A 16,898-nucleotide genomic window follows, 5' to 3' on the forward strand; every position below is an offset into this window, starting at 1 on the left:
GACACCCAACATTAGAGGTGATTTATTCTTCCAAAGCAAATACACTGTTGCACACTAAGTAGTATTCCAATGTTTCTCTTCTGCCTCGGTTTTTCTCCATCACTCAGCTAATGTGACCCCAGCACTGATGGAGAGGGGCAGGGGAGGGTCAAACTAGGATGCTGTGCAGGCAGCTGACATCCTCCTTATCAAATGATGATGTCATTGGTTGTCAGGATGCCAGTGGCTAGAAGGTCGTAATGGTGTACAAAGAAAACCTGTGGTTTGTGTAACTAAAAAGCAGGCTTGATCCACCCTCTGGCTTGTATACAAGTTTTGGGCAATTTTTAGATATTTTGCCAAGGCACCCCTGAGGAAATCTCAAGGCACCCCAGGGTGCCTGGACACCCTGGTTGAGAAAGGCTGGCTTAGGGCAGCACAAAATGTAAATACGCCACTGTATGCATGTCCTGTGAAGGTTAAGAAGAATACATCTGAGAAAATGATCATCAGTTTATGTGATCTAAATGGAATGAGCAATATGCTATCCCCCCCACCTCACTGGACATTCAGCACATTTTCATCCCTGTTGGTATGTCACATTGATCTCCTCACACTAGTAATATATTAGAATCCCAAGTATAATAATTTTATGAAGCTGGCAAATTATTGGTTAACCAAAAGTTAGCACAGAAATAGAAGATCAGAATAAGAAAGACCAAAGATGGTAACTAGCATTGGGTTCTGTGTTTTATGTAGAATTTTCTAAGTTCACATTTTAAGCTGAACTGATACATAGTTTTTATTTCAACCAGAGTTCTTTAACATGAAAAACATTTCTTTAATTGTGTAATTTTCCACATTAAAGGATCTCTTTGTTTTGTTTGGGGCCAATGGCAATTTAACACCCATTAACCCCCTTTTCACCATAAATGTTTCTGCATTTTGTTGCAGCAGCTGGTGTTAAAAAGTTAATGATTAAAAATTACAGATTGCTCCCAGCTGAAACTCTAATAATTGTCCCTGTTGTGGTTAAATCACTTTGTAGAGCATCTTACACCTAATTAGTTCTGACATTAGTCAAGGTGAATTGGGTTTCAGACTGAAAGAGCAATACTGAGCTCTGATTTTATGCCAAGTGCTTAGCAAGTAAATCAGTAATCAAATCTGAAAGCTATAATCACAGCATAATTCTCAATATAATACTAATGTTTATCAGATGTATTGGATAGCAGAAACACAATCATAGAATAGATCACAAAAGTTTATAGCAACGCACTGGGTAGTCAGTAAAACGATCAATAATTGTGTACAGATTTGTACTAAACAAGTGCATCAAATCAGCAGTAAACATGTGTTTGTTTCAATAACAGAATGAAAACTTTGGTAACTTTAGAGCACTGCATTGTTTTCCATTTGCAAAGTGCTTGCTGTGTGTTTACTACATCATGGCCAGATTTGGCAGTTTATGCCTTTAATTACTTACCTATCTAGGTTATGCAGGTCTGCATTTAATTAGATTCAGTCAGTGCCTTAATATAGCTAGACACAGAACATTCATATAAGTCCCTAATCAAAAGGATACTTGGGCACCCTTGACAGTGGATGGATTTTGCTGCTTCTGGCTGTTTTGGGATTTACATTGTAACGATTTCAGTGGGAAACACCGTATGCATAATACATATTTATTTAGTTACAGATGCAAATTTTATAAGGGTGAATCCAAAGTTATTTTGATGCTCTTTTCTTACCTACATAACCTCACCGATTTATAAAATTCATAGATAGTCAGTTTTAGTCTTGTGTGGACAATTCACAACAAATACACTGCATCCTGATAGCACCATAGGGCTCCATTCACATAGGCAGTCATAGGGGCTCTAAGATGCTGTTTTACTGGCTCCTGAATGGTTGTACACATACCACAACCAAGATGTTTTGCCTTGTGGCTGCAGCAATTTTATCAGGCAGTGCCACCTGTCAAACTTGCCAATTAAGGTCAATTATGGGAGCATGCTGTAACCGCAAGCCAAATGCTTGATTTGCAATTATGGCATGGTATTTCAATACAAAATACCCCCCCCCCCCCATGTTCCCAAAAACTGACATTCAGGAGGTGTCAGGATCACCTCCTGGACACCTGGGAGTCACTGCTCTATCCACCGCAGATCACTTTTGTGAGGGTGGTAGACACTGCCCTAATTGTGCAGAAAAACCAGGATAAAGTGTAGTGTATTCTGTAGTGCAGGGGTGCTAAACCTGTGGCCTGCAGGCCACATATGGCCCTCGGAGCTCAAACAATGGAAGCATATGCCAGGGGTCAGCAGCATGTTGATTGCAATCCAAGCTTGCTGATCTGCCATCCTAGAGCATCAGAATGCACTGGTGGAATATAAATCAGGCAGCTGTGGAGCAAGCAGGCCACATAAGCTCATGCTTCTGTAGAGCCAGCTCCTGTCGCAGGCCGAGTGATGCCAAGTGCATTTTGCATGGGTCCTTTCTAGCAGCCTGGTGAGCAATGCCAGCAGAAACTGGAACAGTAAAAGAAGGTCAGCATATTAAACAACACATACACTGCACTTTTGCAATGGACATTTTAGCACCTATAAAAGGGTTTAAAACTATTAGTCTGCTGTCACACTGATCCGAAGTGTGGGTATACAGCAGCACATCAGTGTGAAAGCAGCCTTACAGGGGGCTCAGGACAGTAAGGGCTTGTTTATATTTGTGGTTTGGGGGGCAGTAAAATCCCATAGTTCATAAGTGATTTTACCACAACTCCCCCAACCACTGATGTAGTGTCAGGATTTGCAATAGCAACCATGCCCAATGCTCCAGGGGGCCCATGTGGCCTCTCTGTCACATCCTGTTTTACACTAGGACAGCAGAAGCAGTATATATAGGAACTGATCCTCTCCATTTTTCTCCTGTAACTGATGAAAGCTTGTTTTTTCTACTCTTCCTCTGGCATTCAGTGGTTGCAGGAGGAAAATGTTCATTATGCTATTCAAAATAAAACATTTGAAATTCTACACCATTTCATATCACTGTGGTCCGCCACCAGTTGCCAAATTACTTAAGCGGCCCTTGCTCTTCAAATGGTTGAGCACCCCTGCTCTAGTGTATCCTCGCAGACTCATGTCATAATGTGCTAGTATGCACTGCATACTAGCACATTATGGCAATCTTACCTAAAGAAAGGGATCCCTCCAGAGGTGCACTGCCATCTCGGCACGATGACTGTCTACTGTTATTTTTTACACTACATATTTTTTTTGTAAATTAGTAGCGGTACCATGTACCCTTACTCATTCACATGGGGCAGAGGCTGGGATCTGGGGGCCCTCTTGTTAAAGGGAGCTTTCAGATTCCAATAAGCCTCCCCACCCACAGATCCCCACAACCACAGGCCAGGGTTGTGGGGAAGAGGCCCTTGTCCCCATCAACTTGGGGACAAGGTGCTTTGGGAGGAGAGGAGGGGGGTTCAGGAGGGGGGGTTTGCTCATACCCCCCTTTCCTAACATGCCGGGCTGCATGTTCAGATGACAACCTGGTGTGGAATTTGGGGGGGTGTGGATTTTGGGGGGGCCCACCCCATTTAAAAACAAATTGGTGTGGGGGTTCCCCTAAAAATCCATACCAGACCCAAAGGGTTTGGTATGGATGGGGGGGCCTGGGGGCCCACACCGTTTTTTTTTTTTGCTAAATTTTTAATTGCCGGCAATTCTTTTTACATTCAGCTATTAGTGGGGAACACCGCTGACAGCTGAAACATTACTGCATGTTTTCACTACTAAAATACCACAACCCTTAATAAAAGAACTCAAACGTTTACAATAAGTTGATAATCGCTATGTTAGATGGGTCAGAATATGAGCATTGCGTGGAAAATAAATGGCAATTAAATTCAAAAGTAGAATACCCATTATACATCGTTGTATTGTCACTTGATCGCCAATACCTTCCTCAGTCTTCTTCCTAGCAGGGCAATGGGCAAACTATTGATGCTCTCATGTCTCATGTCACTGCTCTACATTGGACAGAGGTAATTGGGAGTAGAGAAGCAGCAACTGAAACCTCTACATTGGTGAATGTGGCAATGTGGTGATGTCACTGCCAAGCTCAATGCAGAGAAGGCAAGCAGAGGGCTGATAACGTTGCAAATTCAGCAGCAGTATTGTTGTGTTGTCGGCCCAATGCAGGAAATGAGGTCACAGCAGCACTACTGGCAAGATAAAGGGGTAAATACTTAGAAAGGAAAAAGATAAAAAGCACATTGAGAAGTATGAAAAGGAAAGGTTCATCTTTATTTAAGGAGATGTTGTATTTGCATGACGTTCCACTTAAATCAATTCTTTTATTGCAATATATTTAGGAACAGCTTTCAACACAAAAGTAATTTTGATAAAAGCTCACATCCAATCCCAGTTTCTTTAGCATGATATACATTATCCAGGACACAACAAGCAGGTAAATATACAGTATATGACACTTTCTGTAATGGCACTTTGGTGTTATACCTTCAGTTACATAACCATACCAGTGACATCCATGGCACCTTCTAAATCACTTTCAGAAAAACAACATTTCTGTCTGTACCAATAAAATCCAGCCATTTAATAATAGGCATCTAAGAAAAGCCAGTCACTCAGCTGTGCTGTACCATTTAATTATCTGCAGCTTGCTATATGCAGATATTATAGCAATGCCTCCTGTTACTCTCACAGTCTCTGAACTTTCACTCCTGTCTTTCTCAGGTTCTCCTCTTTCACTGTCCCTCCCTAACAGTTTGGAATCTATCTCTAACATGCAATGCCAGAAAATAGCTTCTGGGCTGTCCTCAGTCCTCTATAGACAAATGTGCCTCTTTTCCCTGAAGCAGCCCCCTGCTTACAAACCATTGACATCCCCGTCCATACTGGGCTCCACAGGCTTCCATAGTGCCTATGCTGCTGATGGCAGCAACAGGCACAGGTATGCAGCAACACTACAAAGTGAAAGGTGCTGCATCTCAAAGCTGTCAACAATACTGAATATCACTTGTGGTAAGCAACAAGTTAAAAAAAAACCACAATAAAAGCAGTTTTTTAATAGGATACTTACATATGCAGTTAGAGTGTATTACTGTGCTAAAATGCAAAGGACAACTTGTGGGCTTAATAGCTGAGCCATTCCTTTACTCTAGGTTCACACCTAAGCATTTTCCGCAGCATTTTGCACTTTCCAGAAATGCACTACAGCCCATTTAACTTGATTTCCTATGGGACAGGTTCACATCTTCGCATTTTCACTTGCTGCATTTTTTGGACAGGGTCAGGGGCTTTTTTAAATGCAAGTTGCGATTTTGGTTCTATAGACTTCAATGGAAATGCTGCAGGAAAGCATGTAGTTTTTTCAGCGTTTTGCGGTTTAAATCTGCCTAGCATTAAGAAAAAAAAAGAGCAAAACATATCAAAAACATATGTGCAAAAACGCAAAACGCACCGCAAAACCTTTTGTATCACTCAACCCTTCCTCTTAGATTGTAAGCTTTAACGAGCAGGGCCCTCTGTTTCCTCTTGTACCAAATTGTATTGTACCTGTAATGTCTACCTTCATTTTGTAAAGCACTGCGCAAACTGTTGACGCTATATAAATCCTGTATAATAATAATAATAATAATAATAAAAACGCACCGCAGAAACAGATCAACCGCAAACCCCATAGGTGTGAACCTAGCCTAAGTGCTCATTTTACACTAAAAGCAACTATCAAAACTCATGCAATTCTGCATTTTCCAATAATCTTTCTCAACACAACATGTCAATTCAGTGAGTCATCACAGGCCAGGTGAGTATAAGATGTTCTTTGCAAAGACACTGTCATTTTGCAAGGGCAAGGTGAAGGTGCCTATTTACGTAACACTTACTGGTCTTTTGCCTCTCCTAGCCTGTGACTGAACAGTGCAAAGAGAAGCAGCAGACTGATAAACTCATCTCTTTCATCTCTCTATCACTCTGCTCTTTCCTATCTGCATGCTGTTTGTTAGCTTGTGAGCACTGCAGGAGATGACTGGCAACTTCTGTTGTGTCTAAAAAATAAATGTAATAATATAATAAAAAATACAGAGCTGCATTATTTGTGTTTTTACATTTTGAGCTTTTTCTATCAGCCTGGAGCTCAGCTTTAATAAAGATTTAGCCTTGGTTTCCCAAAATAAGGTAAACAGCTGTCAAAAAACTCTTAGCAGTTTTTATAAAAAGATCCCACGCTTGTATTCCTATTACTAACAAACATAAAGAACACAAGGGATACAGCTTTAATCTTTCCAAGTTTCACATTAATATATTCATTTGGTTGCTTGTAACTTTCATACAGTAAGTAGCTCTGCTGTGCCAGAGGCGTCTGCAGTACAGAGGTAAAACAATGGGGCCAAACTGGCACCCTACCCAAGGCGTCACTCTTCATTTCCTGCTATGTGATTCTGGAAGCAGAAAGTAATTCATGGCTTGAAATATCCTCTATCAACATGCTTACAACTTGCTTAATTTGGTTGTAAATGACAAAAGGACATAGCACACCTTATAAATATGCATGTTGAAGGAGCACAGGTTTATAATTTATTCAGTACTGTAAACTAGGTCTTTTGTGTTTGGAGCAGACTGCTGAATGAAAAATCGGATTAATACTGATAATATCAGCTATAATATTAAAAAAAGAGCCAAACACATTAGCTATATTTAAGGCTTATTGCATGCGTGGGGCACGTTGACCCCATCATATTTGTATATCACCCACACAGATCTTCTTGATAATTGCCTGAATATGAAACATTGAAAGAAAAGAAAAATGTTTTGTAGCAAATAATCGGTCTTGTGTTCATATCCTTTAAGCTGCTGTGTTTGCTTTGGGCTCAGGTGGTTTTCCATACAGATGCCGCTTCTGTTCTTCTTGTAGAGACTGTAACATGCTAAGCCTGCTTTCCAGCCTTTGTTTCCATTCTTCTCGCAGTCTGAAACAGGGGATAGACATTTTTATTGATCTGAAAAGGTGTTCTAGAAATATTATATACAGTAACAGGCTATGGGCAAAAGGAGGGTGTCATACTCCAATCCAACATGGGGTCAGAGTCATGTAATGCAATCTAAATGTAATGGTAGTATGCAAATAAAAACACAAAATGGAAGAACAAAAAATGCTACTCTATGCAAGTGGACTTTGGGTACAACATGAGGCAGGCACACATTATAAAGGTTATAAAGTATATTACTTTCAATTAAATTAGCATAATAAATTCTAACAGTCCCTGTATAAGGGAATACACAGATATCACCCTAAAGAGGACTGGGAGTAGAGTTGCCACCTCATCCCTTTAAAACCAAACACATATTAATTACACTGCTTCTGTGGCTGATTAAGGTGGTAACTAAATTCACTTTGTGCTTTATCTGCATTAAGTTAGCCTCAGAACATGTGTAGTTCATATGTGTTCAAGTATAAAGGGATGAGGTGTCAACTCTACTGGGAGTGAACACCTATCCATTATAATAATCAAACAGTTCTTATAGATACGATCTTAAATTGCACATGTGATAAGGTGTTGTTTCCGGATCCAACAATTTTGTATAGAGAAGGATGTGATATACTGTAGTGGAAATCTAAGTAGATTTTTGAGTAATTAAAAAAATCAAACTGTTTCTCCATTTTCTTATGCAATATTGCAATATTTAACTTTTAATTTTTTCAGTGCTACTTTGCATGATTCATTTCAGGGTTGCACCTAACGTTTGGCACCAAAAGCAACACCTCTGCTAGTATCATTCACTAGTATCACTAGTATTGATTGTTCCCTTATTATTCTGCCCCTAACCTGCCATAGTATAAATAGGCTTGTATTAGATCAGTGATGAAGAACTTGCGTGGCTGATACATTTACAAGGAACAGTGATGGCCTTTTTTATTCTGCCACCTACAAAGTCACAGGCCTACTTTGCCTAATCCTAAATCTAGCCCTGATTAGGGTGGCTCTCTTGGTGTACTTGCAAATATGACTCACAACAAGATATCAAAGGCTTGGGTCCTCAGTTCTACACTATGGGGTTGATTTAGTAAAGGAAAATAGTCTGTTCACTTTTTATGGGAAGTTACACTTTGCAAGGAAGTGCTCCAGAGCACTGCTAAATTTAACATCCAATTTCAATTTAGTTTTGGTCTTAGTCTTTTAACTAAAATACTATTTTAGTTTTAGACGTATTTTAGTCACCTAAATTGTTTTAGTTTTAACTGTATTTTAGCCGATTAAAGACGACTAAAATGCTCTACAAACCACAGAAGAGGAACTCCTTCATCAGATGTTTGTCTGTTTGGATATGGCATGGTAAGTGTTTCTCCTCCCAGCAAGGTAGCAGTGCTTAGCACTGTAAAATAACAGTCTCCCCACACCATCCAGTTATCTGTCCTGTGCACTCCCTCACTCCCATTTACTTCCCCATGCACTTGCAGGTGACCTCCCCAACCCTAAAGTATAATGCACCCTGCCCTGTGCACTCCCTCACTCCCATTTACACCCCCATCCCCATTTTCAGCCTGACATTACAGCTATGTCTAGTTTAGGTAGAGTGAATACCTGAACTAGATCTCCCCATGCAGCTGTGTAGCAACAGATCACTTTGTTTAGCACTGTGTAAAATAACAGCCTCCCCAGACCATCCAGTTCTCTTTCCTGTGTACTCCCTCACTCCCATTTACTTCCCCATCCCCACTTGCAGATGACCTCCCCATCCCCAAAGTATAATGCACCCTACCCTGTGCACTCCCTCACTCCCATTCACTTCCCCATCTCCATTTGCATCCTGGCATTACAGCTAGATCTGGTTTCGGTGGAGTGAAGACCTGAACTAGATCTCCCCATGCAGCTGTGTAGCAACAGATCACTTTGGATAGTGATAAACTGCTGGCTGCAAGCAGTACCAGCTAAAGCAATGGTTTATTGCCGCAGAGAGATGCTGGAGGGAGCTGCAACAGCTCTACACAAGCCTCCATACTAAGAAGAAGGGAAGACAAGACATTAATTCATGACATCACATCACTTCATATGCAAACATAGGGGTTTATTTACTAAAGCTGGTTCACTCAGAATCTCATGCACTTCTGCATAGAAACCAATCAGCTTACATGTTTTATTGCTAAAGCTTAATTGAACAAGCTGAGGCTAGAAGCTGATTGGCTACCATGCACAGGTGCATGAGATTCCAAATGAACCAGCTTTAGTAAATAAACCCCATAATGTGGAAGCAATGCGTTTGCAGTGATCTGTTACAAATGCTGCTATAAAGCACTGTGAAGCAAGATCTAAAGCCCAGGAGCCAATTGTTTCAGCTCCCAGGCTTACAGCTCAATGCTTGATTTCTGCATATAAACATATTTATAGTAATAACAGGCTGCTCTAGCCTGCTACGGATAGACTTGTATTAAATAGGATTTGCTGCTATCACCAGAGTTATTCACCGTATTATTATTAATCAGCCTTTAACGCTCAAGTTGCATTCATTCCTAAGAGTACTGTGTGCTTGTCATTGTAAAGTGATGCTTTTTTTTCTCATGAAGCTTCAAGGGAATGTCTGAAATGACAAAGCTGTAGAAGAACAGTTGATTGAAAAGTATCTTGTCATCAGGCTTTGCATTTAAATAAATAAAGTAAAATGATACTTTGTGTGAGAAGTGGCAGCAAGCTGGAAGGATATCATAACACCAATACATATTACATATTACAAGACCGCTTGTCAGCACAGTCATGTGGATGTGTCACTGCAGAAGTCCAGATGGCTATCATGTACCAAGTTTAGAATTGTTTTTTTCCCTTGTTTGTTAACGATGACAGGATGTGAGAGTACACGTGTATGTATTGGAAAGTATTTGCAGGTGCATTTAATTGATTGTCACCAAGGCCAAGTGTCCTTCCTTTGTAGGATCAGTCCCAGGACTGAATATTCCTGGAAATCTCCTTCTATTCTGACACAGTCAGGATAGCTGTTACTCGTGATACCAAGGGTATAACTATGATAACTATCCCTGACATGTTCTATCACTTCAGCTGACAAAAACATAATGTGGGGTGTGTTTATCCTGTAAAAGTTTGTATATCTCTGTGTATGTGTGTGTATATATATATATATATTCACACACACAGTGGGTATAGTAAAGAATCACCCCCTTTAAAATAATGACATTTTGTTGCTTTGCAGCCTGAAATGAAGTTAAAGATATAACACTAACATAATATAAATAAACTAAGACCTAATTGTAAATCATCATCTTTGGTAAATAACAAATGGATGTAAAGTAAATAATTGTAAGGATATCCAGTCATATTGTTGTGAGCAGTGCATTCCACTCCAATAGGCATTAATTACAGCTTAGCATACATTTTATATATATCTGAATAAAGGTTATATTTTAGATTCATCAACTGGCCAGATGGTGCGTAGGGACAAGCACCCTCATCCGGCATAGATTCATAACACCAACATGTCAGAAGAAATTTAATAAAAATACAAAAACAGAATCAATGAGTTGGAAAAAATATCACCCCCTCCAAAAAAAAATTACTAAATCAGATGCAGCTAATCACCTGGCACACAAAGCCATTTGACTTTCAACTGTGATCAGCTGTGATCATTTTGATTAGCTCAAATAAATAAGTAGAGATGTGCTCAATTAAACAATTTGTTTTGTTTCCTTTTGTATTCATTCATTAAGTCAATCATTTTGTTTAATTATATTTGTTGTTAGAATGATTCGTTTTCAGAATTCATTTCGTATATTTGTTGTTCTGAATTGAGTAATATTTTCAGAATTAGTTTGGAAGAATTGGATTAATTCGTTATGTCGTTATGTTATTTCGGCAGCTTATGCCTGCACTCTCTTCTCCATTCTGGCTGTGTTGCAGGCTCCATTTAAAATTCCGTTTTTTTCTCCTGCTCTTCCCCCTCCCTCCTGACAGTGCAGTGTGGATCCAATCAGAGGGGGAAGAGAAGGCGCCAATGGAAAACTCAGAGAGAACTTGCTGGGCAGAAGCAGTGGATTCTGGGAGTGTAGTTCTTTAAAGGGGCGCTGCACCATACATATTATTTGAGGCTAGCAGGCTGTGGACTTCCCACAAATTCTTGTACCTGCAGGATAAGCCTTGCTGTTTTCCTGGGCAAACTGATCTTGATTTGGGCAGTCCAGGGAAAAAAGCAATGAGGAAAGATCTGTTGTGAGGGTCTGTGCCTCACATCGGAGGGACTGGAGCCATTAGAGAGGAGCTAAGAGAACCCATTGCTGTGTCTGTTCCCCCACATCAAAGAGAGGGGATGGGCCTGCACCTGGGAATGCTGGAGCTGCCTTAAGAGGCTGAGTTGAGAAAGAGTAAGATGCTGTGTCTTCAGTGCCCAAGCTGAGAGACTGTGACTTGTGTGGGGATCTGGTGCCTAAACACTGGGAACTGCTGATTACCAAGCCATTGGGACCTAATTAGCCACCTGCCAGGAAGTCATGAGCTGAATTTCATATCCTACACACCTGCACACTCTGTTGGTCTAAACGGAGACTCCTCCTACTTAGTTGCTTAGTGTCTCTTATCTACTTACACTCATAAACTGACAGTGCACCATCTAAAAAAGGGCCCCACTGGAAGCCAGCCAACATTGAATATCAGGCAAAGACAAAAAAGAAGCGCACCAACCTTGCGCATTACCTCAGTAAACCAGTTTTATTGAATACAAAAAAATAAACTCACAAACAAAGAAGTATTTCAAGCATGTCAGTTCTCAAAGGAACTATGAAATGGAAAGACCTGCGCGAGTCCCATCATAGGGTTGGACACTCAGGAATCAGCTGACGCGCTTTGAAGGATGTTCCTTCTTCATCAGAGCTCTGGAAAAATTATTGGACTCTAGAGGGTTGATTTACTAAAGGCTGTTCACTTTTCAAGGGCATTTTCACCAGAGCTTAGTGGATGAAGTGAAGCTCTGCTGACTTTCACCAACCAATTATGTGCAAACTAAAATACTGCTTTTATGTTCTCCTTGCATTTGATTAAGTATTCTTTGCAAAAGTGAAATTTCACCACATTCAGTAAGCTTTGGGTAAACTTCCCTTGCAAGGTGAAACTTCCCTAGCAAAATGATTAGCTATTTTGCTTTTGGCACAAACCCTAGGTGCTTACTAGTACTATTTGTACAAGAGACAGGGCAAGAAGCTGGCTAATGTTTTGATGAGCAAAAGTCTGTTAAATATTTATTTTATTATTACCCTTATATGGTTTAAGTATGTTTTGTAAACAGAGGTATAACACATGTTTAATGTACTTTACTGGTATGATTTTCTTTTTCAAGCATTTCAGATGTGATTTCAATATTATGCACAAAATATCAATCATTTATGAAAGGGAAAATTGTTTTGAGCTGTGCAATCAGTTTTACTTCCATTTGCTACAAAGGTTTAATAATATTTTTCAATCTGCAACATGTAGGAGGCTTAATTGGTATCATCAATATGTATGTAAGAAAAATGTCTGGTTTCAGAAACGGTAAAAATGTCATTTATCAATCACATAAATCAATAGTGTTTATGGAGCAGTAATTTGATCAAATATTGTTGTGTGTATATTTCTGTTGAGCTGTTTTAGTTTTAATACATCCCTACAGGGCTGGCACACGTATACTGTTTCACTTTTACTAACATCAGACCAATATTGAATTTTTACATTATAAGCGATAAGCTTAATTTTGCATTGATTTAAATACCACTTGTTGTACAGCAGTTTTAAAATGTGTAAAGTGTGTGCGTACTATTTTATATCTGTTTTCCCAGAGACTTATATACTAATGCAGACCACAGCAGCCAGCACTATAATAGTGCAGCTGGAAAGGGATGAGGATCGTTAGGGTTTACTAAAGAAGTACATTTTTAACTAAATAAGTAGCTTGGGGTTTATTTACTAAAGGCAATAAGGCTGTTCCCTTTGCAAGGGAAGTTGCACTTTGCTTAGGAATTTTCCTACAGATCAGTGAATGTGGTGAAAATTCACTATGCAAAAGAATACCCAATCACATGCAAGGAAAAATGAACAAATACATTTTTGCTTGCACATGGTTGGATGATATAAGTCAGCAAGGCTTTACCTCGTTCACTAAGCTCTAGGATAAATTAACTTGCAAAATGGACATTGAGTAAATCAACTCCTTTGTTTTTTTTTGACCCCACCAACACTTAGAAAAATAAATGTTAAACAAAATTCTGCTAGTGTATACCCAAGCGTTATGTGTGTTTTTTTTTTTTTTTGTTTTTTTTTAACCACATGCCGCCCATCCACGGTAGAAATACGTTGGCAGGGCGGCATGGCTGGGCAAAACCACGTTTTAAAATGTGTGTTTGCAAAACAGGCAGGGGGTGCGCACGCGAGGCGCACCCCCACCCTACCTGTCCCGCCGATCACGGCCGCGGATGTCAGTCGCCGGGTCACAGCCAGTCGTTACCGGCCGTGTCCCGCTGATTAGCGGCAATCACCGACAGAGCAGGGCTGCAGTAGCTCTGCTATCTGTCAGTTCCCTGTCAGCTCCTGACATGCTGAGCAGGAGAGAAGAGTTTATCTCTCCCGATCAGCTGTCCCCATGCAGGACACACCCCCGCCCCCTAGTAAAACACTCCCCTCACACAGTTAACCCTTTCAGTAAATAAAAAAGTTAACCCCTTCCTCCCCAGTGCCATTAGTACAGTGTCAGTGTTTTTTTTTGCACTGATCACTGTATTGGTGTCACTGGGGATGTCAGTGACCCCAAGTCAGTTCCCCCCAGTGTCAGAATGTCCGCCACAGTCCCGCAGTCCCGCCATAAGTCGCTGACCGCCGCCATAAGTCACTGATCGCCACCATAAGTGGCTGATCGCCGCCATTATTAGTATAAAAAAAAATTAAAAATCCCAGTATCTTTACCGCCATTTTTAAATGCTATAACTTTCACATAAACCAATTAATTTACATGTATTGGGTTTTTTTTTAGCAAAGACATGTTGCAGAATGCATTTTGGCCAAAATTTATGCCGAAATTTGATTTTTAAATTTTTTTTACTGTACATGTTTTATAGCAAAAAGTCCAAAATATTGTTTTTTTTTCTTAAAATTGTCAGCCTTTTTTTTTTTATAGCGCAAAAAATAAAAACGCACAGGCAATCAAATACCACTGAAAGAAAGCTCTATTTGTGTGAAAAAAAGGACATAAATTTCATTTATGTACCGTATTGCATGACCGCACAATTGTCCGTTAAACTAGTGCAGCGCTGTATAGCAAAAAAAGGCGTAAATTGCAGTATCTATACCATAGTTTGTAGACGCTATAACTTTCACACAAAGCAATCAATATACACTTATTGGAATTTTTTTTACCAAAAACATGGAGCAGAATACATTTTGGCCTAAATGTATAACTAACTTTGAGTTTTCTATATATTTTTTATAGCTGAAAGTAAAGAATATTGTTTTTCTTCAAAATTTTTGGTCTTTTTTTGTTTATAGCGTGAAAAATAAAAAGCGCACAGGTGATAAAATACCACCGAAAGAAAGCTCTATTTGTGTGAAAAAAAGGACGTAAATTTCATTTGGGTGCAGCATTGCATGACTGCGCAATTATCAGTTGAATTAGTGCAGCGCCGAGTAGCAAAAAGAGGCCCCTCAGGAGGGTAAGTGGTTAAGATAGATCTCTTTGCCAGCAAGACACTGTGTGAATTGGAGTATTAATTTACACCCGTGTGTAGGAGCCCATAGACAACACTATTATCTGTATTCAGATCCATAAAAAAAAATGATATGCCGTATAGGTGATTTTTTTACACCCGGGTGTATGACCCCCCAGAGATCAGTACTAGTTTACATGTAGATTTATCATCGTCAGTGAAAAACAGAGAGGTCACATGTCAACCTGATCACTAAAACATCACAACACAGAAATAAAAAGAAAAATAAAATAATACAAATAAACCATTAAAAAAATGCTTCTGATTGATTAGTACATTTTATACTTTGCCCCCTGGTGCTGTATCATGATACCCAGTGCACCCAGAAAGTCTCTCCTCCTTGAGAATTACTGATAACTAGTTATAACACCCCTCTGTTCAGTTCGTGGTCGAACGTTTGACTGCGAACTTCAAACAGAGGGGACAATTCACTAAGCGGTGTCTTACCGCTTCTGAGTATGCAGTAAGATTCTGCACAGCTACTATAATACCACATGATTTATATTAAGTCATGCGGTATTTTAGTAGTAAAAACATTCTTTCATGCTTCAGCTGTCAATGGGGTTCCCCCAAAATCCATACCAGACCCTTATCCGAGCATGCAGCCCGGCAGGTCAGGAAAGGGGGGTCAAGTAAGTGCCCCCCCTCCTGAACCATACCAAGGCACATGCCCTCAACATGGGGCGGTGCTTTGGGGCAGGGGGTCCCCCCCCCAAAGCACCTTGTCCCCATGTTGATGGGGACAAGGGCCTCTTCCCCAGAACCATGGCCTGTGGTTGTGGGGGTCTGTGGGTTGGGGGATTATCAGTATCTGGAAGCCCCCTTTAATATGGGCATAGAGAAAGGAGAGCTTTGAGGATGGAGAGCTGTCCAGTCACCACTGAGAAGGATGACAATGTCCTGAGGAATGTCTGAGCTCATCTTCTCTGGAGACATGCAGCATCCACTCAGCATGCAGGGAACTGGCTGAGGGGGTGGGGTGTGTGGGTCATATGACCCCAGGCAGTCAGGGAATCCTGGAGGGGGGTGGTTGGCAGGCTGCATAAGGTGGAGGGTGGTGGTTCGGTAAGGGGAAGGAGAAGGAGAATGGAGGTGTAGACGGATTTATTGATCGGACGAGGAACTTTCTTCTGTGAGGTTTAGGGTCTGTGCAACTTGTGGCTTTCATTTTCCACAAACCTCTCACTGTACATGTGTAAGATGATGCTACAGGCAGCCCTGCCTAGAACACACTTGCCCCCACATTATTTCCACTCGCTAAATGCAAGCAGGCAAGTGGAAATTTTGAGGCCTGGTGTGTTCATTTACAATACAAATTTGGAAACGGCTGTCAAAAGCACTTTTCTAACGATCAGGTAATCTTCCCATTTCCTAATAGTGTGTACCCAGCTTAATAGTCCTGTAATCTATGTTTAAGAAATTGTTTCTTCCTGTATTTTACCTCCTTGTATTGTCCTCTGTGAGCTCCAGAACCTCTGCTTTTCTCCTTCACTTCTGTTTGCTTAGAGCGAGCAGTGTACATTCATTGTGGTCATGTGCACTACACAATACACGCTACAAGTCCCATCATCCCAAAAATAGGGTGAAAATGTTCCCTAAATATGATGGGACCATGGAGAGCGAACATAGTCACCCTCTAACAGGAAATCAGATCACAGCACCAAAAAAAAAAAAAAAGAATTTGGAGATTTGGAAGAGGCTAAGAGCAATAGAAGATACTTTTTTAAGCTAAGAATACATACCTGAACAGGGGCAGACTGACCATTTGGAAACTCGGGCACTGCCCGAGGGCCCGGGGTCAGTAGGGGGCCCCATGAGATGCCCCTGGTACCTTTTTCATAGGCTTTTTGGAGTTTGGGCAAGGACAAAGGGGCCCCATGATCCCCTATTGCCCAGGGGCCCCATGAGTTGTCAGTCCGCCCCTGTACCTGAATACATATTTTCTTTTGAAAACTGAAGTTTAATGTCACCTTAAGACAGTAACTAAAGAAAAAGCCTAAACAAGGAATGATTTTGTAATTATTTTGTATGTGTTATTTGAATATTAATATATCTGAAAAAAAAATATTATTTGATTTGCTGGTGCATGCTGACGCTGTAAAAACAAATGCCTGTGATGTTAGTTTTTATGCTACAATAACTGAACCGGTCTCTTTCAGCTGAGTCTT

The 16,898-nt window shown here is 40.4% G+C and overlaps 1 protein-coding gene across 2 annotated transcripts in view; it reads right to left on the reverse strand.

The window, feature by feature from the left end:
- Window positions 1–4,265: 4,265 nt before the first annotated feature.
- LOC149436037 (protein FAM240B-like) overlaps window positions 4,266–16,898 on the reverse strand; it is a 50,360-nt gene continuing 37,727 nt past the window's right edge. For both annotated transcript variants that reach the window (XM_089662151.1, XM_089662152.1), the window contains one exon: window positions 4,266–6,970. In XM_089662151.1, coding sequence (XP_089518277.1) covers window positions 6,847–6,970 — 124 coding nt within the window. In that variant the 3' untranslated portion in view covers window positions 4,266–6,846. The remainder of the gene's footprint in view (window positions 6,971–16,898) is intronic.

The sequence above is a fragment of the Staurois parvus genome, unplaced genomic scaffold (genome assembly GCF_062004578.1).
Source record: "Staurois parvus isolate SC_StPar_1 unplaced genomic scaffold, SC_StPar_1.0 ptg001432l, whole genome shotgun sequence".
NCBI classification, from domain to species: Eukaryota; Metazoa; Chordata; class Amphibia; order Anura; family Ranidae; genus Staurois; species Staurois parvus.